Source organism: Natrix helvetica (assembly GCF_964273705.1).
Source record: "Natrix helvetica genome assembly, chromosome: 4".
NCBI classification, from domain to species: domain Eukaryota; kingdom Metazoa; phylum Chordata; class Lepidosauria; order Squamata; family Natricidae; genus Natrix; species Natrix helvetica.
The window spans coordinates 150,963,112-150,989,516 of record NC_138550.1 but is presented as its reverse complement, the minus strand read 5'-3'; the positions used below and the strand labels follow the sequence as shown (position 1 = coordinate 150,989,516).

Genomic DNA, 26,405 nt, shown 5'->3' with positions numbered 1-26,405 from the left:
ATTTAAAAGCATTTAAAAGCAAATCATTGCCATAACTTGCAGGTCTGTAAAAAAAGTATACAGTCTTCTATGCAAAATATTGACGGTCAAATTTGCTTCCTTGAACTTTTGAAAGTCACTGCTAAACTCAGGTAATGAACTAATGCAGAAAGTAGATTCATATTTTTCTGAGCTACCTAAGAGATCAATTTCAATCCACAAGGAAGCTTAAGGAGGTTTTGCCATGGTTAATGCTTGTTACAGCAAGGAATGCTAGTAAATGTTGAATGGCAATTTGTGTGTACAATGGAGTAAGCATGTTATTATCTATATCAATAGGAAGCCTATTTGAAAGTCCATCTGCATTCTGGTACAGGCATTCATATGCTAATAGATGGGAAAAAAATAGTGACCAAAGCTGTACAATGAATAAAAAAGCTTCCAGTTTTGTATATTAATAATTATAACAATCCATATTTCTCCATTAAGCCATTAAGGAATGACTTAATTTCAATTAAGATTCATTATCATATTCACTAGAGGTTCTCCTGTATCACTCCATTAAGTGCTTCTGGATATATGCATTTCTTGCCTTGCATTGTTGTAGAAGTGATGGTAACCAGCTGTGGTCTTGGTTACAATTCTTCATTATAGGTTGAGGTACCAATATTTGATTTACTTATTTGATTTATATCCCACCTTTCAATTCAATTTGAGGACTCATGGATGATGAATTGTAGGAGATGACCAGGCTGACGGAGGGGTCAAGCGTGTCATCAATCTTGAGTCTCTTCATGCCCATAAAAGATCTAAGTCCAACCCACTTTGAATTCCATTAACTCTTATCTTTTATCCAATCTATTTTGATTGTTAGTAATTCAGATTCTTATCGAGAGTAATTAGCAAGCAATAAATCTGTATTTATTTGAACCACCTTGCTTCCTGATTTCTTGCACCTGATATGAATAATAAAAGTCATAATAGAGAATAAAAAAAAAATAGTCAAAATAAATGAAAACAATTGCATAAAATGAACATTTCAGAGACTGGCAGAAAAGATACAGATCTTTGAAAAGATGCAAAGTGCACAATTCTTTGGAAAGCACATCCAACTATTTGGATATAACACCTGAGTTCTACTAAAATAAGATTTTGACAGGCATGGAAAAAGAGAATCAGGTCAAAGGTGTCCATTTTTCTGATGTAATTTTGTCCAACCCACTATTCGATTAGGTTTACTGAATTGAAATTTACAGGCCATATACATCAAATTTTGTGGTAAAAATCATTTGTTAATGTTGAGACTGTAGAAAGAGTGCAGAGAAGAGCAACAAAGATGATAAGGGGACTGGCAGCTAAAACATATGAAGAACGGTTGCAGGAACTGGGTAGGTCTAGTTTAATGAAAAGAAGGACTAGGGGAGACATGATAATAGTGTTCTGATATCTCAGGGGTTGCTACAAAGAAGAGGCAGTCAAACTATTATCCAAAGCATCTGAGGGCAGAACAAGAAGCAATGGGTGGAAACTAATCAAAGAGAGAAGCAAGAACTAAGGAGAAATCTCCTGAAAGTTGGAACAATTAATCAGTGGAACTTGTCTGTAGAAGTTGTAAATGCTCCAACACTGAAAGTTTTTAAGAAGATGTTGGATAACCATTTGTCTGAAGTGGTGTAGGGTTTCCTGCATAAGCAGGGAGTTGGACTAGAACACCTCCAAGGTCCCTTCCAACTCTGTTATTCTATTCTATTTTATTTCTTCAACTTGATAAGAAAGAAATTGTGTTCATTTTCTTTTTCAAAGGAGAACAAAAACAAAGGATTTTAATGGTGCCGTCAATTTATGTAAGTCATGAACAGTTTAGGATTGTGCATGTATGCCCCTGGATTTTCATGCCTCATATAAATCCATGTGGACACACACCATAAAGGAGGCTATAAGGGAGATGTAGGAGGTGATTTTATATTAGTAAATTCATCTACCTTATGATGATAACAAGTTGGAAAATACTACAAGAATGAATAGATAGATAGATAGATAGATAGATAGATAGATAGATAGATAGATAGATAGATAGATAGATAGATAGATAGATGATAGATAGATAGATATAGATTAGATAATACAATACAATACAATAGTAGAGTTGGAAGGGACCTTGGAGGTCTTCTAGTCCAACCCCCTGCCTAGGCAGGAAACCCTATACCGTTTCAGACAAATAGCTATCCAACATCTTCTTAAAGACTTCCAGTGTTTGGGCATTCACAACTTCTGGAGGCAAGCTGTTCCACTGATTAATTGTTCTCACTGTCAGGAAATTTCTCCTCAGTTCTAAGTTGCTTCTCTCCTTGAATAGTTTCCACCCATTGCTTCTTGTTCTACCCTCAGATGCTTTGGAGAATAGTTTGACTCCCTCTTCTTTGTGGCAACCTCAGATATTGGAACAATGCTATCATGTCTCCCCTAGTCCTTCTTTCTCTTAAGCTAAACATACCCAGATATAGATATAAATATAGATATAGATATAGATATAGATATAGATTACATCTGGTTCATAGAGAAAGAAACATTTTGAGAAACTAAACTAACAATTTGGATACTGAATAGGTACGAATCTATCTATCTATCTATCTATCTATCTATCTATCTATCTATCTATCTATCTATCCATCCATCCATCCATCCATCCACCCATCCATCCATCATCCAAACCCCTAAATTCTCTGCAAGTTTTATCACTGCAGAACAAAAGGTTAAAATAAGAAATAGTCATTGCTCTTCTGCCCTTTTTGTTTGTTGTTTTTTCAGCTAATTAATATTTTAAATATTAAAATCCTGCTATAATGAAATAAAGTAGTAGATAATGAACTGTTAGATCTAAATCCAAGAATGAACATGGAAGTTACTATTCCAAGTTCTTTATGGTTTCACACTCATAGAAAAATCTTGCCAGCCTGAGGACCCTAATATCTGTGTCAACAATATGCTCTATGAATGACTAGGGAGAGTCTTCACCCTCTTTCTCTTATACATAACCTCTGGACTAAGTTGCTCTTGCTCCTCTGGAATCCACTTTCTTTCTCCTGGAAATCCATCTCCTCACTGCATTCCATCCCATAAATATTTGAATGGCATCTACAACTCTTCCTTGATAATTCCTTGGATCTATGTATTTCAGTCTCTTACTGTATTCCAAAGTCTTCTTTCTTTAATTTGAAATACAGTTTACTCTATATGCTATTTAATACTAATGAACAAAAGTAAACTACAAACCAGTGTCATGTGCCAAGATTGTATTATATCAGTATTGAAAGACCTGTTTAATTTTCATCAATTATTCCCCAGTTTCACTTCAATAATTTAAGATAACCTTTCTGGCTTGACGTACCAATGGAGGAGACAGCAGGGGAAGAGGGGATGCTTTTGTAAATGCATCATCATGCACAACATACACACATGCTTGATCACCACTTCCATGACCCAGTTGCAAACAGGCTGCAAGTCAACACTGGGCTGCGGGCTGCGGGCTGCGGGAGTTGTGGACCCCTGGTTTAAGATCATCTAATTGCATTGATTATTTAGAATTTGAGATGTCATTTTCAGACCACGGATGCTAGTAGAAGCTTTCGTGCTATACATATGAAATGGAATTTTCCATTCTGCTTCATACAATGAAATATTGTTTCTGTAGATCTGTAGTTGTCCACAATCTCAATTTTTAGAATGGTGGCTAAGACATATCTTTTTAACTTTAACAACATTTTAGGGCTTTCATGATTTTAGGGTTGGATTTTTTTAAAATATATTGTCTTGGTGGATGTTTGCACAAAGCAAACATATATTGAGGAATAAACATGGCACACGTTTCTGGAGTTTGCTTTATCCATTTTATAAGAGGAAGCAATGATGGATGCTGTATAATCTTATGACAGTACAGATCAGGATAGTTGACAGAGGATGCCTTGAGAAAAGGATCCTACTTTTCTATAGCTACTTTAAAGAGCTCCAGACAGGAAAGACATTGAAGGTTTCCACTGCCTAGAATAGAACCAACATCCTTTTAAATAATCATGGTTAGTTAAATTAAGAAAGGGATAATAAGCAAAGCAGAACTATTTCAACAAGAGAAGCTTGGTGGGATTTTGGAGACAAACCTAAACATGTGGCCTTGCAACTAAAATGTGTCCCTGTGCATTTATTTTTTACATCATGCTTGCATGAAGAAAAGGGAGTGTACAATCCAATTATAGGAATACATCACTTTAACTTTCATGTAATCAGAACAAAGTCTTTGAGGTCAGGAAAAGTATACAGTTCAGATCTAGGAGTCTTCCAAAGGGCTTTTAATTCTTCAATGTGGCAGTATTTATTGTCCTTTATTGTTGTAGTCATCTTTGATAGGACTGGGAAGCTGTGATAGATATATACCTCTCAACTCCAAGACCTCAGATAGAGGGTAATGGGGACAAGAAAAAGCTGTTTGTATATTGAGGTGGTCTGACAGCTCAAATATTATCTCTTGATGGGGCTGTAGTTCCCTTTGGGTAGAAGATCTGTAATTTTGGATTCTTCCTGGACTACAGCTTCTGCTGAATGGGAAGAGACATCATGTCCAAGAGATCCCCTTTAATGAAGTAATTGGACTGAAAGGACATTATGAGGGTGATTCATGTCTGAAGATTGATTTGGACTACTGCAAGGAAAACTCCGTGGTAGTGTCTTGAAACCCCTTGGAAGCTATTATTGGTCCAGAATGCAGTAACCTGACTGTTGGCTGATGCATATTGGCAGAATCATATGGACTCATGCTTCAGCACTTGCATTGGCTTCCTGCCGGCCTCTGGCTGCAATTTGATTTTATCGATTTTGTCCTACAGAACATTTATGATTTAGTAGAGGTTTAGCACTAAGGTTTTCAACAGTCTCCTCCAACCCAATTCTTATTCAGCTCACCTTATTCTCTCATCCCAGAAGAAACTGCTACCAAAGTCCCCATTTCGATAAAATGGACACTATGGATCCTGTTTATTTGTAAGGACTCCTGTATTATAAAAAGCCTCCCTCTGGAAATCAGATGAGTCCTTACATTGACAATTTTCCATATATATATTTTAAATGAACTTTTTTTTTCCGGCTTATGGAAAATGGAATGAAGTTGTTATTATTTAGTTTTTATTTTGTTGTAGTTACAATACAATGCAATACAATATAATAGCAGAGTTGGAAGGGACCTTGGAGGTCTTCTAATGCAACCCCCTGCCTAGGCAGGAAACCCTATACCGTTTCAGACCAATAGCTATCCAACATCTTCTTAAAGACTTCCAGTGTTGGGGCATTCACAACTTCTGGAGGCAAGCTGTTCCACTGATTAATTGTTCTAACTGTCAGGAAATTTCTCCTCAGTTCTAAGTTGCTTCTCTCCTTGGTTAGTTTCCACCCATTGTTTCTTGTTCTACTGATGTTGTCAGTTTTCCATTTTTTTACTGTTGTAAATGTGTTACTGAATTGCTCATACCTTTTCTGAAGAAAGAGAAGAAGAAAAAAATCATGGTTGGCTGTATTCTGTATGAGTAATGCAGAATAATACAGAACACAAAATATATTGTTAGCCCTTTGTGGCAGACCGGACTAGGATGATATATTTATGACTACTAATGCTACTTATTATAAGATTTACAGTGCCAAAATTTTGCAAGTCTGCCTGTGCTTTCCTCTCCCTCTCTTTAGCTTTCTCACATTACATTTCTGCCCCACATTCAAATTTCTTTTATCAGGCTATTGTCCTAGTTTGCATCTTTTCCTCCTGCTCCTCAAGGTTATTCCTATTGGCAATACACACTCACACACACACTCACACACTCACACACACTCACAAGCTTTGTGTTCACAAAGAAGAAAGAATTGAAAACATTAAAGCCATTCCATTCAAGGATGCCAGTCTAAAATGGTTCTGCAAATCTATACTAGCCTAGGTTTTCTTGAGGGGGAAAAAAAAAACGGTGCAGATTAGATAATGCAGAAAATTGTTCTGTGAAATAGAATGAAATGAGGCGCACAGAAATAGCAGATGTTATGGGATGATTAGAACATGATGGAACACAACATTTGGTGTGTGCCATTGTTTTCCTCCCATATCAAGCTTGTAGTCATCAGTACTGTATATCCTGCGGCCAGTTAAAAGGACAGTCAGTTTCTCAGCAGGATGTTGTTTTCATGCAGGAAAACATCTTCTTCAGCAGATTGTAAGGATGTTTTTTTTTTAAAAAAAAAAGGTGTTCGTGGTAATCCTTTAACATATCACAAGGTACGTTTATGAAGATTAATCATATGGTAATATGGAGTTTCTTAGCCTTAAACAAATTTAAGGTGTGTGGATTTCAACTTCTGGAATACCCCAGCCAGCAAGTATCTTTTTATGCCATAAGCCACCCACAGTCACTTCAAAATGAGATGGGAGGCAAATACATTTAATAAATAAATAAATAGTTGCTAAGGTTGAAAAACATCACTCTAATACCACATTTCAATGTTTATTAGTAGTGGGAAAACTCTTTTTTTTCCCACTTCCCATTATTCATTTGTTTCCAGAAGGGGGTAAGTGAGGAGTAGTTACTGAAATTTGCTTCAAGATGAAAACTCACCAAATACCATTGTGACACAATCAGCACAGGTTTGTATTGTAATGTCATATCACACTTTTTTGTCATTTTGATGTCCTGGTTAGATACAGACACCTAAGACTATGAAATGGGAAAAAAATTGTTGAGGCTTATTTAAACCGAAGTGCTCTAGAAACTTTAGCTTAAACCAGGGGTGTCCAAACTTGGCAACTTTAAGACTTGTGGACTGGGGAATTCTGGGAGTTGAAGTCCACAAATCTTAAAGTTGCCAAGTTTGGACACCCCTGGCTTAAACTCTTACTCTGTTTATCATCATCTCCTTTTAATGACCCCATTATCCCTTGCTGGGATGGAATCAGGGCATTTGAATGGAGCTGAGTGTTTACTGGCCAGATGCCCTTCCTGTTGCCAGTGCAGAGTTTTGTTTAGCAGATATATTCTCATTTTGCCCAGAGAGAGAGGCAGAACTCACAGCCTCCTGATTGTGAGGCAAAAGCTCCACCTCTAGGCTACCACACCAAACTCTTTCTCTGTTTCTCATACTGTCAAATTCAAATACTTCCTAGCTATTTATTAACTTTATATTTGCCTACGCTTCATGTATTCCTCCTGTTTCTTTTTGCTAAGAGCTCAGAAACTTAAAATAGACCTATGAAGTAGGTTAGCTTACATGAGTATGGTTTCCTCAAACATCTCGCTTTGACTACATGAATTTTGTTAAAACACTATTTCTGATCTGGAGAGTGCAAAAGGTTAGCCATTTTTAATCTCTCGAAGTGCTTGCAATTTTTCTGCCGTCATTTTTAAGTTTAAATATATTCTTTCAAAACTCTCTATAAACATCCATATTTTCCATCACCCCAGTTAACCATTCTTTCTCTGATTCTGCAGTATTTCTTATCTTTTGATTTCTGATGCAATGAAGTCCAAAAGTTCTGATCCAAAAGACAGCCACCCTTTAGATAGTTATCAGTGCCGTAGCAGGCATGGATTCCTGCTACTGTATAAATAGTCCTCGACTAACAACCTCTCTTGCTCAATGATATGGTCATTAAGTAAGTTGTGCTCAGTTTTAAAATCTTTTTTTTTTTTTTGCCAAAATCATTAAGCAAATCCAGCTTTCCCATTGATTTTGCTTTTTCAAATCATCTGTGAAATGGCAAACAAATGGCCCTAAAACTATCATAAATTCATGCCTATTGCCTATTTGACCATGTGACACTGGACATTCTGTGATATTCATAAGTGGGGACAGACCATGGCTTTTTTCAGTCATTAAATGAATGAACATAAGTCAAAGATGGTTTACAGGAATATTGCTCCCAATAATCTGGGTCATCACTTTAGTGACTTCCAAAGGATGGAAGGCAGAGTCAACTTTGAGCTGGTCAGGATCGAACTCCTGGCAATGGGCAGAGTTGGCCTGCAATCGTGCCACAATGACGGGTATGTAGGTTATGCCAATTTTTGTGCTTTCAATTCCTCTATCTCACTCTCCAAAAGAGAACAAAGGAAGCATCTAACTGTTGATTTGCATCTATTGTCAGGCCTGCTACTACTGGGTAAAAAGAGAAATTATTGTTTGAATCTTATGAAATTTTCCACAAAGTAAGATTCAATAAGATTAGCAAATATACTTTTTGAGCAAAAATGTATAGAATCCTATGCATTTATTAGACATGATTAAGAATTACCAGCAGATGTAAAGTGCAACATAGGTTCGGAAAGATTTGGGATTTGTTTTTTAACTTCCCTAATAAAAATCTTTTTTACCAATTATTTTGGTTTCTGATTTTATTTTGCTTTCTGTTTAGCCTTCAGCTAGAGAGAATATTATAAGAAACATTAAAAGCTTCCTCTTTGGGAAACAGAGTTTCTGTTGGCAAATATATATCTTCCTAGCATCATTAGACTAAGAAAGCATACTGACATTACCAAAGTCATTCAAAATATGATTTGACAATACAGTGTCTTGACTTATTTCTTCTTGCCAGTGATTATACTTTTAGAATAAGAGGCTCAAACTCCTCATACAGAGATGCAATCTGATGCATTTTTTGACAATATTTTTTTCCCCTGAGCACAAACTTCAGTGTATTTAGATTCTTTCTAGTATTAACAGGCAACATTTATATTTATTTCTATAATTAGTTTGCGTACTTGCTGATAAAAACAACAACACCTATTCGAAAATCCAGTGGTTCAAGCAGGTGTGCAATCATTCAATAATTTGGTCTTCTTTTGTACATTTGGTTTCAGTTTTAGCTAATTTGAATTAATTTGAACAAGTATTTTCTCCTTTACTTTTGTCCTTTTGTTGGTTAGTTTGTTTCTGTTTGCATGCCCACACCCAAAACAGTGTAATTTAAACCTTTTATAAGTAGTCCTTAACTTACAAGTACCTGCTTAGCAAACTTTTGAAGTTACAACAGTCTTCCAAGGGGTAGTTGGGTTCAGAAGTTCCAATTGCCACCCAGTCCCCTATAGTCAGGGTTAGGGTTTTGGATGCTTAACAAATGACCTGCATTTATGGCCAATTCCAGGGTCCCACAGTCACATGACTGTGTTTTATGACATTTTCGCCAAACTGGTACTTACTTTCAGTTTTCGGCAAAACCAGTCCATAGCAAACAATCAATTCGCTTAATGATTGTAGTGGTAGCCTAACAACAACTGCAAAAAAGGTCAGTGACTGTGTGTTTGTATGTTCCAACACAACTCTGGAATGCCTCGAGCAATTTCAACAAAGCTTGGTACACAGATGACTTACTCTCTGGAAACAAATATTGTGAGGGTAAGACACCACTAAATCCCCTTGGGGTATGTGTTCTGTTAAGATGCAGCCTGTTGTGCCTTAAATGGATTCTACTGTACTGCCATAAAATGGCTTCTATTGTGCAGCACAGAGGAGTTGCCATGGTAATGGCTTCACAGTCCTCCACTAGGGAGCTCCCTCTGGTAAGGGGGAAAATCCAACATTAGAAATTATGTTTTTTTACGGCCATTTTCCCGCTATAAATAAATACCGGGTTATTGGCAACACCGGGTTATTGGCTAGTGACAAATAAATGTATGCCAGTCATCCTTAAAATTTCAAGTTAATCATGTATTCCTATTTATTGTCTAAAAATAAACATATAGGCTGTGAGAAAACCCCAAAAAACTATGAACAGCACTTTTAAATTAAAAATGAGTTTGTTCCATCTAATTGTTGATTGGAAAGGGTGCATAAACCTACATCCACGCTTCATCATAACTTTTTGAAGAACTCCAAACCAGTAACTGGTATTTTCTGTATTCTGCACACACAAACTCATTCCGTACCTCAAGGACGTTATTCTGAGCATAAGGGCCCATCTAGGCTCCATTCAGTACTTGGTCTAAGATTTTAGCTTGAAACTGTTTCAAAGCAGCTGGTATTAATTCGCCTCCTTTCATAAAATAGAACCATTTAATTGCATTTGCAGGTCTTAATGCTGTCCAGGACACACAATAATCTCAGACAGCATATCACAATCATGTTCCCTTGAAGTGAAAAAAAAATGTCTGCCAGGTGTTAGAAGGTGTGAACATCTTCAGTTGGGTTCTGCCTCTATGAATTTTAACTTTTGGGGAGAAGAATGACGTTGGCGTTTTGGAACTTTAGGACCCATCTATTTTCCTTGCACTATTGAACTGTAGCATCCGTTGCCTTTTTGAAGGAGGAAGAAGGACTGTGTTGCCTTTTTGAAGGAGGAAGAAGGACTGTGTTGCCGCATAAAACAATATTGAAATGTTGTGACCTACAAAACTCACACCCAATCCAATTATATGTGCAAAGGAGGCAATCTTGTTATTGGCTCCTTACTGCTAGTTTAATTTGGGATGCAATTATGTATAGAAAATCTCCCGCTTTTCTGGGTATAAGAAACATGAAATCCAAGTGCAGTTCAGGGGTGGGTTCCTGCCAGTTCTAACCTGTTCTATAGAAGAGGTTCCACCAATCTACAGTGCCATTTAGAACCGGTTCCAGCTCCCTCCCCCCACCCGTACACACATCATCAAGATGAAGAGCGAGAGGAGCTGGGAGTTGAAGTCCACAAGTCTTAAAGCTGTCAAGTTTGAACACCCCTGGGGCTTTTTTTTCTAAAGGGTTAGGGGTGCAAGGGTCTTGTAACTTGACAGCTTTAAGACTTTCACACTTTAATGCCAGAGTTCCTGACCCAACATGACTGGAGGAGGAATTCTGGGAGTTGAAGTCCACAAGTCTTAAAGCTGTCAAGTTTGAACACCCCGGGGTTATTTTTTTCTAAAGGGTTAGAGGTGCAAAGGTCTTGTAACTTGACAGCTTTAAGACTTGCGTGCTTCAAATGCCAGAGTTTCTGAGCCATCATTTTGTTGCTAAGTAAGAGAGTTGTTAAGTGAGTTTAACCACATTTTACAAGTTGGCCACACCCACCCAGTCACATGGCTGGCAAGCCACTCCCACCCAGTCACATGGCCGGCAAGCCACTCACACCTGGTCACATGGCTGGCAAGCCACTGCCACAAAGCAGGCCACACCTACAGAAGAGGTTCTAAAAACATTTGAAACCCACCACTGGCGCAGTTGCTCAGCCACCTCTCAAACCAGCAATAGCCAGCAACCGAATCCTGAAGTCAGTTATCATCTGCCTCAAATTGTTGAACACAATTGTAATTACCCAGCTCCAATTGCAGTTAGGATTTTGGTTTGACTTGCTTTGCTCTGCTTTTTTATGAAACGAGTCTCCAAAAGCTTCAATTACTTCAGGCAGTATAATGACTTTTTTTGTTTGCAATGAATATTAAAGTCACATACCGAGATTATATTTCATCTTTCTCTGCTCTGTTATGCAGCCAGAGTTTTTCAATCGGCATCAGGGATTTCCATGGAGAAGCTTCTAGCATTATCCAGTTGTAATTGGGTCCTATTCAGTACTCCTGATTGAAAAGATCTTTGGAGGGTTTTTTATCACCACTGATCCCCAGAAATGCCAGATGAAAAAGATTTCACATACCAACCAGACAGGGGACACAATTTATTATCTATTAGAATACAGAATTGGAAGGGACCTTGGAATTCTTTTAGTCCAATCCTGGTAAAGTAGAAGACCCTATACCTGTGATGGTGAACCTATGGCATGGGTAACACAGGTGGCATACAGAGCCTTATCTGAGGGTACACAAGCTTAGCTCCACCGCACATGTACGCGCACCTCCTGTCGGCCACCTGATTTTTGGGTCTCTGCTGCACATGCGCAGGTGGGTGGGGCACATGTAGGAGATGTGTATGTGTGTGCAGGGGGTGGCAGGGATGGAGGTTACGCCCCCCTCAACCTAAAAGCCATTTTTGGCCCCAGGAGGCTTCAGGGAGGCACACTAGGCCCAAAATGGGGGTGCAGGGGGTTACTGCGCATGCATGGTGGGAAGGGTAAGCATGGGGGGTCACGTGTGCATGTGTAGGAGTATGGGGCAGGATGCATGTGTTGCACACACTGTGAAGGTTCCAAGAGTTGCCCTAATTAATTTACGAGCCCAGGGATGAAATTCAAAGTAAAACCATTCATTTATTAGGACTAACATCTTAGCACGGACTTCTGTGTAGCTGAAACCAAATCACATTTAATGGCGTCTGACCTTTACCCCTGTGCCCCCTCCCCTCTGGCTGAGGTCATTAATCACATTCTCTAACGGGATGTTAAAGCAGGGTTCTAGACATGCGCATTCACATCCCAGTACAGAAATATAAGACTTTTACTCTGGCCAAAACTATGCATGGAATTTCCCTCCCCTTCTCAAGGTGATAGTAGTCATGGAAACGCCTTAGGCATTGACACGCACATTGCATTATGGGTGTGGGCAAGCATGTACACACTTTTGGCACGTGACAACAAAAAGGTTAGCCATCACTGCCTATACCAATACCATTCCAGACAACAGCTGTCTGGTCTCTTTTTTAAAAAAATAAAGCGATGGAGCATTTGCAACATCTGGAGATAAATCATTTGCAATTTTCTGGAGGAAATTGTTTGCAATTTCAGGTGAAATAAGGGGTACAGTCATTAAATACTAATTTACCTCAAAGATCGACCTTAGATGAATAAAATGTATTCTTAGGGGAAGATGAATAATTAAAATAGTATATAATTTTATTACATCTCTAAACTATTTAAAAGACAAGGTATCCAGAGCAGTAGGAGGCAACACTATTGTTTAATAAAGTAAGAAACAAGAACCCAATCAAGGGACCAATAATGAAGAAACTATACTTCAACCAAGATTGGGTATATGTAGGTCACACTATTATGTATAAACCCCACACTCTCTTACACTATAATAGTATGTAGTCTGGTAATGAAACATGTACAAGAAAATAGCCAAGAATATGCAAAATGCAACAAAATGCAAGCAAAAACAATAACTCATACAACACTGGAGACCTCAAAAGAATATTCTGTACTATGTAAAGTGATTCAGGATTGGAAAAAAATGTTGTTACTAACATACAGGAATTATATATGTGTACACACACACACACACACACACACATATACACGTGGTCGGAGCTTCTGTCTTTCTATAAATCTTGGTGTGTGTGTGGAGTGCTGGCTTTGTTTCAATAAGTGGAATGATTGGTTGTGTGATTGTATCATGATCGGTAGATTGATGCTGATTGGTGCCTGGCTGTGTGTCCGTTGTTGTTTCGTGTTGTAACGGCCTGGGTCGTGGGTGGGGCTCGTTTGTTGATTAGGGCTGGTTTCCAGATGTCTGGTAGGCGGGAGGTATCATTATGTTCATTCATGTTGTGGGGGTGTTTCTATATTTCGATAGCTTCCATAATTATTCTCTTGTTGAAGTGTTCAGTTTTGGAGATTAACCTGGTTCCTTCAAAATTGATTTCATGTCTTGTAGCTTTAAGGTGCTGGAAAAGGGAGGAAGTTTTTTCTTTTTTTCTTATTGCATTCTTGTGTTCTGCAATGCGTGCATTTATTCTCCTGTTCGTTTGTCCTATGTATGTTGTAGGGCAGATTTTGCATGGTATTTCGTAGACTCCTTGGTTTTCTAGTTGGATTTTGTCTTTTGGGTTTCTTAAGATGTTGGCTCTTTTTTGGTCAGTGTTGAAGGCTGTCTTCATATTGTGTTTGTGGATAATTTTGCTGATTTTATCTGTGGTGCCTTTGATGTAAGAGAGGAGGGCGATGGCATTGTCCTGTTCTGTGTCTCGGTTTTTGCAGGGAGTCTCCCTCTGGATTAGGTTGGTAATTGTTTTTCTTTGGAATCCGTTGGAGATTAATATGTTTGTGTGAGTGTGTAATTCAGTTTTCAGGTGGTCTTTGTCAGCTAGGCGTTTGGTTCTGGAGATGAGTGTCTTGGCTACAGAGTTGATTTGTGCAGGGTGGTGATGGGATTGTGCGTTTAAGTAGCGGTTGGTGTGTGTTTTTTTCCGGTAGATGGTGTGTCCTAGGGAGCCATTGGGTTTTTTGTAGATTAGGACATCCAGAAAGGGAAGTTGGTTGTTTGCTTCTATTTCCATGGTGAATTGTATTTTGGGGTTTAGGCTGCTGAGATGTGTGAGGAAGTTGTCCAGTTTTTCTTTCCCGTGTGGCCAAATCACAAAAGTGTTATCAACATATCTCTTCGTGCACCTCTCCTTCACAATTCTCTCTAATGTGGTATGATAAGAACAGCACCCTTCATTGGGTTTTAACTTGGTGTTATAGATCCCAGGAAAGATAGTTGCATAATTGAAACAAAAACAAACAAAAGGATACTTATAGGCATTCAGTGATTTCCTTCTAAAAGAATGGAATATCCTATTAGGGATACATCATGCTGAAGAATGGCACACTCAATGGAAACTGCAGGAAAGTAACTTCAGGTTAGATATTATAACAGTGGTCCTCAACCGTCCCAATGCCGCAACCCTTTAATACAGTTCACCATGTTGTGGTAACTCCCAACCATAAAATTGGTGTCTCAGTTCCTAAGACCATCAAAAATATGTGTTTACCAATGGTCTTAGGCAACCCTTGTGAAAGGGTCATTCGACCCGCAAAGGGGTCCTGACCCACAGGTTGAGAACCACTGTATTAGAAGTTTTTTTCTGATGTTAAGAGTTATCAATCAATTACATTATAGTGTGGTATGTTCCCTTCACTGCAAGTTGTCAATCAGAGGATGGATAGCCATCTGTCTGGAATTATGCAGGACATACTGCAGAAACCATAGTGTTACTTTGTTTTTGTTTATATATATAACATATAACCACATGTATACTATTACATAGCCAACATCATATTGTATTATTAAATGTTTACATCAATTCATCTTACCATCAACTCCCAAAAACAATTATCGGCTCTTCTGCTCTCCATACACAATATTTGTACCTTATCCATCACTTTCTTCTCCCTTTCTCCTCCTCCCTACCTCCTTTCTTCCCTCTGTCATCCTTCTCTTCTCTACTTCCCTTCCTCTCTCCTTCTCCTCTCTCCCCTTTCCACTCCTTCTTTCTCTCCTCCCACCCCCTGCCCTCTCTCCTATCCCTCTCTTCTTCTCTTACCTCTCTACTCTACTTCACACTCTTCATCTAATTTACTTGGTGTATTTCAGCTACTATATATTACTATAAATGTATACTTTTTTCCTTTCTTTTTTTAAAAAGGAGGAAGATATATGTTAACTTTAAAATTAAATATGTATATTGAAAAGGAATTATAAATACCATCAACATAAAATGGAGCTTTCTCAGAAGTGTTGCTTTGCTATATGACCAATTAATATTACCAATTAGTTTTCTCTATATTGAATGTAAAAATGTGGAAGGGAAAGGAATAGAAGTATTTATCTCTGAGGAAGTTGAGAGGATAAGAAATATGAAGTATAAATAAATGAATGTATTGCATCATTAACTGGATATTCCTCATGGCGAGCAGGCAATGAGATAAGGAATGCATTAGAACAATGGCATTTAGAAGTATAAGCACATATTAAGTAGGCCCAGTAGAGCATTTAGCAATGGTTTTGAATCAATGCCAGAAATGATGTTGATCTAGGTGGTTATTGGTCGATGTTAAGTATTAATGATAAATTCCAGAATACATAAACAGGATAGAAAGATGAACAGTTAATGAAGTAAATGAAGACTTTCTTCCTTAAAAACACAGCAAGAAATAGGGAAAAAATTAGGAAAATAATATGTCAAAGGAGAATGAGCCAATAATGATGAACTGATGTGAGACTGACTTGACATTTATGCCATTTTTTTCAACCTCTGTGGTATTTCACAGAGTGCAACTGCAGGCAACATTTGCCCTATGTGTTGTTCTCACACACAACCAAATCAAAACTATTCTTATACTATGATGATAGCAGGAAGTCTACTGATAAAAACATGGGAAGAAAGTATGGTGTGCACAGTAAGTATGCATAAATTCTCATACTTATTTCCATTCCTTGAACAGCAGAGGTTTAGGTGAAGAGTGGTTTCAAAAAGGCAAGAAATTGCATAGAGGAATAGAGAGAAGAATATTTTGTGATGAGTTTCATGTTCTGAAATAGCAACTGGCAACAGATTACAAATTTCTTAAAATTTTGCCATTTGTCCCCAATGAAGAAAAACCTAGATACCAATTGGCAGTAACAAAAGAAAAACAGGCACAAAGAAAAAAGACAAGATGAAAATATTGTGATGTGGCATTTATTCTTTGGATGAGAATTCAAAGACTAATGGTGATGAAGATAACGTCAGCTATTGTAAAATTGCTATTTATGCTCATTTAAGCTTATGCAAAGATGATAGATAGATCGATCGATAGATAGATGATTGATAGATGATAGATAGATAGATAGATAGATGATAGATAGATAGATAGATAGATAGATAGATAGATAGATAGATAGATAGATAGACAATAGACTATAGATAGATAGATAGATAGATAGATAGATAGATAGATAGATAGATAGATAGATAGATGATAGATAGATAGATGATAGATAGTTAGATAGATAGATGATAGATGATAGATAGATAGATAGATAGATAGATAGATAGATAGATTGATAGATAGATAGATAGATAGATAGATAGATAGATAGATAGATAGATGATAGATAGACAAATAGATGATTGATAGATGATAGATAGATAGATAGATAGATAGATAGATAGATAGATAGATAGATAGATAGATAAGGCAGGCAGACAGATAAAGATAAAGAGGATAAAGATAAAGATGATAAAGATAAAGATAAAGATGATAAAGATAAAGATAAAGATGATAAAGATAAAGGCTCTAGTTGTAGGATGCCTGTCAGTATTCACACTGTAAGAATCAGTGGTCCTAAGAGGACAATGTGATGGTCCTAAAATCTCTGTTAATTCCACAGTAGCTATTTAAATGAAAAGCAAATTTAGGCAAATAGCATAGACATGGCATCTTAAATTAACATCTAAGAGACAAAGTAATAAAAACATGCCGTAGATACTCAAATTTCACATTTCACATCTTCTTTTGCATCCTAATTTACAACCTGTATAATATTGTTCTATTTCAAGGAATAGAGGGAAACACTAATTGATAAAATTAATTAGGGAGCAGCAGACTATCTCTCAAAGTGACTGGTGATCAGCCACATTCTTATCCTGACTCATTTTTCATCGGGGACACAAATTCTTGCATCCTCATTGATTCATTAAATGTTCCTCTTTATTGTATTGCATAACATCCTTTTGTAATTGTTGCATTGAATGTTCCTTAGTTTCTTTTATTTTCACAGTCATGTTCTGGTTGAACATGTTCTCAGTTGTGCAACCATTAAAATGTTCAACTCTGTATGCATTAAGTAAACATGTTCAATATAGTGAAATATTTACGGGTAAATTTTTCCTCAGTCCTCAACATGTACACACTTGCATATTTAATGCTTTGTCTCTGGATGATAGGTTATATTTTATGTACATAACTTAACAGTAGACTACATAATTCTTCAGCACATTTTTAAAAGAGAGTATATTTTCCTATCCTCCTCCTTTTTGGCCTTATTCCTGAAGCTGTTGGAACATTCCTCTTATTTCAGATTTAATGCATAATACATTATGAATACATACTAGATACAAAAAGTGGATAATAAGACTAAAACTTGTGCAAGACCTTAATTCTTTATAATAGAAAAAATCCTTTATTTTCTTTCCTTCCTTCCTTCCATCTATCCTTCTTCCTTCCTTCCTCCCACCAAGGGACACTCAAATATAAATCATATTTTTAGCAGACAAAAATAGTACCTTTCATGTGCCCATCACATATTTTTATGATCATAACCAAACAGAAGGGATAATTTTACTACTTAGGTCATGAAAGCAGTTCTTCAACAATCTGATTTTTCTGGCTAGAACAAGGCAAAGTGCTTTTTGTAACATTTGCAAGGGCTTCGGTAGCACAGTTGCTAAATCAGAATCCAGTTTTCTGAATAAATTAGGCAGTTGGAATTGTAGTTTCATTAATTATACAGCACTCTGACATTGTTCAGGTATCATTGCTTTGTGAATGAAAGAGATGCTAGAATCTGCATGATGATTCTTAAAATTTCCCCCTTCCTTCCAAGGGTGTGTGTTTGTGTGTGTGTGTGTGTGTGTGTGTGTGTGTGTGTGTGTGTGTGTGAGAGAGAGAGAGAGAGAGAGAGAGAGAGAGAGAGAGAGAGAGAGAGAGAGAGAAGGTGTGTGAATATTGTAAAACCCTGTAACATTTTACCTTTCTACTTTTTGAGCTTAAGGGAAGATGACTTTTCTATGACATTATGATAGAGTTTTGATGGAACTGTGACTTTTCTTGTTTTATTAGTGTGTGATTTTTTTTAAAAAAAATGTTCTACCATCCTTTTTATTACTACTTTAATTTGTCATCATGTTATGCATCACATTTCTGGTGTTTCCCTTTCGTCTCTTCTCTTCCCACAATTTTGTTGTCATACAGCATATGATAATTGTAACTGAATGCATATAGTTTACTGATGGAACATTGAAACTATGAACTTTTACAATTTGAAGTGTCTACCATTAAGAAGGTCATATAACAGCTTCTCCTGTTAAACTATTGTCAGCCTAAATACGCATTGCATAGTTCCAAGTGGGGAGAGGAAACTCTTTGACCAAGAATAATACGATTGTATAATTATGGCCTTCCATATCATTGACAATCTACTCATTTTTGCAGTGCCAGAGTGACAAGCTGCATTCAGCTTGAGAAATGCAGATTAAAGAGATATTGGATGATGGTTTATTAAATGCTATACTTAAAGCTTTTTGTGGAACGTTGTGTACTTGCTGTAAAGTTGAAAATATCTTTTTAGGGAACGGTTTGAATAAACTGTATATTTTTAATGAGAGAAATGTCTAATTTTTATATTTTATGACACAATGGAAAATTAAAGTAGATGTATTACTTCATATATGTTATGTTATTGAACTATCATTAGGGAAATTAGTTTTTCTATGTTGTTTTATCTGTAGCACATAGTAATAGTTATTTAGTAGTAGTAGTAGTAGTAGTAGTAGTAGTAGTAGTAATTTAATAATAATTTTTAAAAAGTGTTTTACTCCATTCAAAATATTTGAAGCGTAGCAGAGAAAGGGAACTTTTTAGGCTCGGTAGTTATTGGAATAAGGCTAAAAGTGTAAGGCTAAAGGGAAATTGGATTCCTGCTGGATATTTATATCATGTGAAATATTTCTGTAAGCATTTTTGATAAAACATAAGAATTTGCCATTTGAGCATAAAGAAAATTGCAATTCTCCATGTGTGATTTGTTATAAATTCTGAATACATCCTAAAATGTTATATATGGAGGAAAGGAAAGGAAGGGAAGGGAAAGGAAGGGAAAGGAAGGGAAAGGAAGGGAAAGGAAGGGAAAGGAAGGGAAAGGAAAATATAGAAATATAGTAACCAGCAATAATACAATACAGTACAATACAATACAGTACAATACAATACAATACAATACAATACAATAGTAGAGTTGGAAGGGTTGGAAGCAATCTTAGAATATCAGATTTCATGGAATGCTACTATATTTTGAATATAGAAGTGTATTTATTTTCTCATCTCTGGCCCGAATAGTAGCAATGACATGAGGTCCCAAGATGGGGATCAATATCTCAATACCATTTGCCATTTGTGTATATTGAAGTTTTGACATCCCTCAGCCATACTTGTCTATACTTCCAAATCAGGCAGACAGAAATACAGGCAGTTTAAACAAAGAATCTAAAATCAAAGTGTAGGATATCAGCCACACATTCAGTATTTCAAGACAGAATGGAAGCTAACAAGGCTAGTGTCACCAATGTCTACATAGTATGTTTATTGGAAAAGAAGGTGAGTTTTTTTTCCCTCCAAACATTTATGTTTTTTTAAAAAAAAATAGAGAGTAGATTTAGATTGGATAACAATACAGTAAAGGAAACTCTTGTTTTACAGCAGAAGATTGAGAGATAAGAGATGAGAGATGATGAATGGGAAGACAGATGGATGGATATTCCATCTACATTTTCAATACATGTTGGGCTACTGAAATGTATGAATTATCATAATTTTGATAAAGAGAATGGTAGAAGAAGACCGCTTAGACTTCTTTCAAATAATGACATATAATACTTCTCAACCTTTAACAGACTAAAATCTGTATGGCATTATTAATATCTTAGATAACTTTCAGAAAGATTTCTATTTTCTTTTTCAGGGTTTACCTTTCCCCCCCTGAACCTATTGTACTTCTTAAAGTTCTATTTTCACAAGTGAGTGATGCTAATAGTAATTTAATTTAGTTGAAGGCGACTTCTGAAGGTGATGCTAAAATATTGATAGGACAGATTCCTGCTGATAGCTTCTGAAGCTTAATATTCCCTTTCACACTTTCATTGTGCAAATATTGTAAGAAGGGCTGGATATTTCTTAGATCTATTCCTTGCCTAAATATATATTATACATGTAATGTCTATTTGATTTAAGTGCCTCCTTTTACTTTTCTACCTAATAGTTTGAAGCAGAGGTGAACTCCGTTAAAACCAATTGCTTAAAACAAGCAAATAGCTTTTGCCTCATGGAAAGAACATTTCAGTTAAGATTCTGTTTCCTCTTCTCTCACATACAAGTTTTAAAATTTGTACACGTATAAGTAGCCCTCTGATTGCCCTTGTACAACATCTAGGCATGCACAGCTGATAGGGAAAAGATAAATGACACATTCTTATGCCTTATAAACTCTATGTAATTGCAGGAAGATTCCCCCCCCCCAAAAAAAAAATAGTTTTTAGATATCCTTTGTCAGATATTTGGGGTGTAAGAACAATTCTGCTAAAGTATTGCATGGTGGATGTTTGATGACATGTGGTACCACTTTGCTGACCATAGATATTCTTGGAAAAGTTAAGCAGCATGAGAACTAAAACTAGGTCAGTGGATTTGGTAGGTAACATCTTTTGAGAGATACCAGTATAAAACTACTTCTATATTATTGTCATGGACATGTTTGTGTATGGTCATGAACATTGATGTACCAGGGTATGAGCTCAATTCAAAGACTTTATTTTTATTCTTTATTTGCTTTGTCTGATTTCTCCACTTTTTCACACAACCTATGCAGAAACCTTAACAAGTAAGACTGGCCTAAAGTCAACTACAGAGCTTTGTAATTGATGATGGACATAGCAGCTCTCCCCATTTCTAATCCACCATTTTAACCATTGCACCATCCAGAGATCCCCGGTGCAATAGTTTAAATGATATTGAAATGCTGCCATTGTGGTGAATTATTTCTGGTCTCTACATGTCACATGGCTTTTTTCCCTGTCTATTGCACACGTTTTCAGTAAAACATGCCATCCTCAGATAGTCTCATCAGTGAATAATAACAGAAAGAAAGAGAGAAATCAACTTATTTCCAACCTTCTAATACTGCTACTCAGTTATGCATTGTGAATTATTGACCCTTTTTCCACTTGGCTTATCTTTGGAATGCTATGATCATAGGTACTTGATGTTTGTTGATATGTTGCACATATGTTCTCCGAGTATGGCAGATTTTATTTTAAACTGAGTTGCTAAGTTATGGTAAATGTTGTAGAGACAGGGCAATTTTATTTGATTAACTTGATCAAGAGAAATTTAAAAAAAAAAGAAAACAATATATACACCATTCCAAAGAAAAAAAAGTTAGCATCTAGTGCTACTATGTATCCCACAGGTTCTTCTTCCACTTTGACCCAAACTGACTTCACTGGTGAGTTAAAGGAACATATTGCGGCTACCGGTGGTGATAATACCTTTGCTAGCACATCTGCTGATGTTACTGTATCCAGTCTTACTACTATCACCAGCCATAGAGTTTCCGAAGAGCAGCGAGGGCAAGCCGTGAATCTCAGAAACTCAGATCTGGAGCTCACCACTTTCAAGGACTCGCCCTCCCTTCAATCAGCAAATGCGCAAATTACAAGAAGACGGCCAAGAAATGCTGAGCAGATAGAAAGAACTAAATTGCTTGCAGTTGTTACACATAGAGGTATTGGACGTTATTTTACTTGTGCCCATTTAGTCATCAGCAACAGGGGGTGCCGACTGACGCTATATATTTATATATTTACATATATATTTCCTGATTCCATTAATGAGAGGGCAGGAGAGGGTCAGTTGGAAAGTAAATGGGTGGGGAGAAGATCACTGTTACAATTTGTGTGGGATATGCAAGGCTTTATCTTAGAAATGACTGATTCACCATGTTTAGCCCCAGAATTCAGCAAGTGTGGCATACTTGTGTCTTGAGCAAACTAAGATTAATAGCATTTAGCAACAGCGTTTAGACTTATACTCCGCCCCATAAGTGCTTTACAGGTAGTCCTCGCCTTATGTCCACAATTGCGCCCCAAATTTCAGTTGTTAAGTCAGACCTTTGTTAAGTGAGTTTTGCCCCATTTTACAACTTTTCTTGACACAGTTGTTAAGTGAATCACTGCAACGGATAAGTTAATAACCTTATTGTTAAATGAATCTGGCTTCCCCATTTACTTTGCTTGTTAGAAGTTTGCAAAAAGGGATCACATGACCCTGGGACACAACAAAGGTCATAACTTTGAATCAAGCATCTGCATTTTGATCACATGATCATGGGGATGCGGCAAAGGTCATAACTATGAAAAAATGTCCATAAATCATATTTTCAGTCCCATTGAATGGTCGCTAAATGAACTGTTGTAAGTCGAGGACTACCTGTACAGCAGTTTACTATGTAAATATCATTACCAACAAACCTAGTCCTCATTTTAGTGACCTCAGAAGGATTGAAGGCTGAGTTAGCCAAATGCAGATTAATATGCATCTTGGTCATGAATAGGAAATATAGACATATAAATTATATGGCCCGTCTCATAGTTCGAGGGCAACTGAAACATTTCTATCTATATGACATCAATGACCTGTTTCCATTCTTTTTCTTTCCCAACCATGAGAATCAATTCACTTCCTGCATGGTTCGTTTTCAAGTGATTCTCACTTACTCCCATTTTCATTAAATAATGGTCTCCTCCCACATAACATGCTACAGTTATGTATAAGCATCAGCAGAATAATTTTATTGCTGTTGTTGTTATATAATACATAATGGTAACAATCAAAGGGCGCAGTTGCTCAGTGGCTAAGACGCTGAGCTTCTCGATCAGAAAGGTCGGCAGTTCGGCAGTTCAAATCCCTAGCGCCACGTAACGGAATGAGCTCCCGTTCCTTGTCCCAGCTTCTGCCAACCTAGCAGTTCGAAAGCATGGAAAAATGCAAGTAGAAAAAATAGGAACCATCTTTGGTGGGAAGGTAATAGCGTTCCATGAACTTTAATCATGCTGGCCACATTACCATGGAGACCTTTTTGGACAGCGCTGGCTCTTTGGCTTTGGAACAGAGATGAGCACTGCCCCTAGAGTCGGGAACGACTAGCGCATATGTGCCAGGGAACCTTTACTTTTTATCTTTAATAGTAACAATAATTCAAAAAATAACAAATTGTCCTGTGGAAGTTTACAACTATAGCATTAATCATTGCATACTGAAGTAAGCAAAGGACAGGTAATCAATGAGAGGTTTTAAAATGAAAAAGTTGTTCAAAACAGTAATGTTCTTTATTCTATTATTTTTGCATCATGCAATCCAAATTTAGCATATGAAATAACTTTGGTAAAATATACTGAAATCTGAACCAAAAAAAAAGGTTCAATGTGATCTAAGATTACACATACATACATATGTGTCTGCATGCACAAATTACATATACATGTGTGTGTATTTGTACAATATTGTAACATGTTATTTAAAGCTGTAAGATTCCCTAATTGAAAACAGGAACTAATTATATCTTATTTAGCTTGTAGCTAAGTATATTAATGTAAAATATATTTGTTTCAACTTATTACTTATTCATTACAGAGATTTTAATAGTTGCTCTTAATGGAAACTCAAACTGCAGTAACAATTAAAATAAATAGGGTGGCATTTAAAAAATGAACAGCTTACAATCACTAGTAAAATAAAAATAGATCCAATTAGAATGTAATGGAAAATGTAGGCCTCTTTTTCAGACAGTTCAAAATAGCTGCTTTATGACTAGGTAACTGTGCTGGGAGACATCATGTCTAAGAAGAACACCTTTATATTCTCATAATTGTGAAATGAAAATAGGTACAATTCCACTTATGAAAAAGAAAAATGGGAATACTGTTTGCATCTTTTTGGCTTAAGTTTAATATTGGAATATAAGATTGGTCAACCAATAAGGATAGTTTGAAAACATAGCGCATGTTAATTACTGTACTATGGAAGGCATTTGTTAGTTTGCAGTTTTCTAGCTTATAGTTTGACTTACCCAAATGCATCAATGTGCAAGGCAAGAAATACTGTATATTAATTATAATAAAGCATTGGTCAAATATGTTACACAGTTTTGCTGCAGGATTGAAATTGCCTCTAACTTGTTTCAACAAACCGAGACTTAATGTCACTTCTGGAATTAATGGTATGATTTTATGAAATAAATAAAATGGATTAATTGCTTCCCCTATGTACAAATTTGTTTATGGTACCATAGGTTAGCTCAAAGATAGGATGGGAAGCAAAATAGTCTATTTCTTTCTTATTGATCTGGTCTTACTGCTAATGGATTGACTGATTTGCTTCTACTGACATATATGTATACCTTTTTTAATATACTTTTAATATCAGAAATCATTATATGGCTTCAATATTAGATGGTAATGGAAAGGAAGAACTCATTTTTTAAAGATAGGCTACCTCGGTAAATTATGTCTGTGAAGCATTTTAAAATTGTTCCAACTCTTTTCTAGTTCTGATATTATTGCAACAGAAATAAATGGGGAATTTTTTTTTTTCATTTATCTGAAGGTCTATGTTGTTGCTTTTTAAAATTGTGCTTCTGATTATCTTGGTTGAGCTATTTCTATTCTTTACCCTAATTTTTCTTGATCTTCTTTCTCACAAACCCGTTTCTTTCTTGTGGTGTCATGACATAGCCCAACATGGCTAAATCATGGACAATCCTTTATTGACTACATTGCATTATTGACAAAATCATGAACAGCTTGTAACTTTAAATCTCACCAGTATGTTAAAAAAAATATGAACATGCTCACAGCTGTGATCTAAATGGCATATTATTTAAATATGGGGGAACACAGTGGTAAGGCAATACGGATGATTATTGTGTGTATGTGTGTGTTTGTGCTTTTGTGGGACATGAAAGGCTGCAGAATTCATAACTATGGCAGCGGCAAGTGATATTTTTCCCCAGATGCAATAAAACTGGAATATTTTTCCAAGGTTTTTTAAATTTAAAAAATGCAAATTCAACACACCTCTTTTTTTTTCCCATTGAAATTTGGAAATAAACCATACCACCAATATCCATTCACATTTGGATGATAGCTCCTTAAAAGAGCTAAGATATTAAAGAAAACAAAATAGGTTTGGGGGATGTGCTCCTGCAGTCTATGAGTTGTTCAGCCCTATTTCACATCTAAGGAAAAATACCACCTTAGATGTGCTGGAATGTAGGTGTGATCTTGGGGAATGAGAGGAAGAGCTGTCTAAGAAACAATTGGAGAAGTTTCCAATCAAACAATCAAAATAGAGCTTGAAGGGACATTCAAGGTCTTTTAGTCCAAGCCCCTGCTCAAGCCATTAGGCAAGTGGCTGTCCAGTCTTTTCTTCAAACCCTATAATGATGAAACACCCACAACTTCTGATGGCAAACTGTTCCACTGCTTAATTGATCTCACTGTTAGGACGTTTCTCCTTAATTCCAGGTTGCTTCTCTCCTTGATTAGTTTCCATTCATTGTTTCTTGTCCTGCTTAATGGTCAGAGAAAAAAAAAAGGAAATCAGTGTTAAAATCAAGCAGTTAAAAATTGTGGCAGAAAGTTTTGTACTTTCTAGATTGCAAGATTCTGTTAATATAGCTTTACAATAAAGTGGATTTAATACAGTTCATTTTGTTTCCTATCTGACTTATGTGGGAGACTGACACAATTTATCTATAAGTAGAATTATGAACTGAAGGAATATTAGGAGTAATATATGAATTTGAACTGAGTAGAATATATTTTGGGGTTTGTAGAATGCATGACAAACTTGTGACCTTGAGTTGGATCATGAGACACGATGGCACAGTGGTTAGAGTGCAGTACTGCAGGCTACTTCTGCTGACTGCCGCCTGACTGCAATTTGGCAGATCGAATCTCACCAGGCTCACGGT

General features: G+C 36.6%; 1 protein-coding gene across 1 annotated transcript in view; it reads left to right on the top strand.

The window, feature by feature from the left end:
• Window positions 1–26,405, top strand: part of CSMD3 (CUB and Sushi multiple domains 3) — a gene marked incomplete at its 5' end in the record, with an annotated part of 706,489 nt that overhangs the window by 309,829 nt on the left and 370,255 nt on the right. Inside the window, one exon of the mRNA XM_081953230.1 lies at window positions 21,843–22,157. Within this exon, the coding sequence (XP_081809356.1) occupies window positions 21,843–22,157 (315 nt within the window). The remainder of the gene's footprint in view (window positions 1–21,842; window positions 22,158–26,405) is intronic.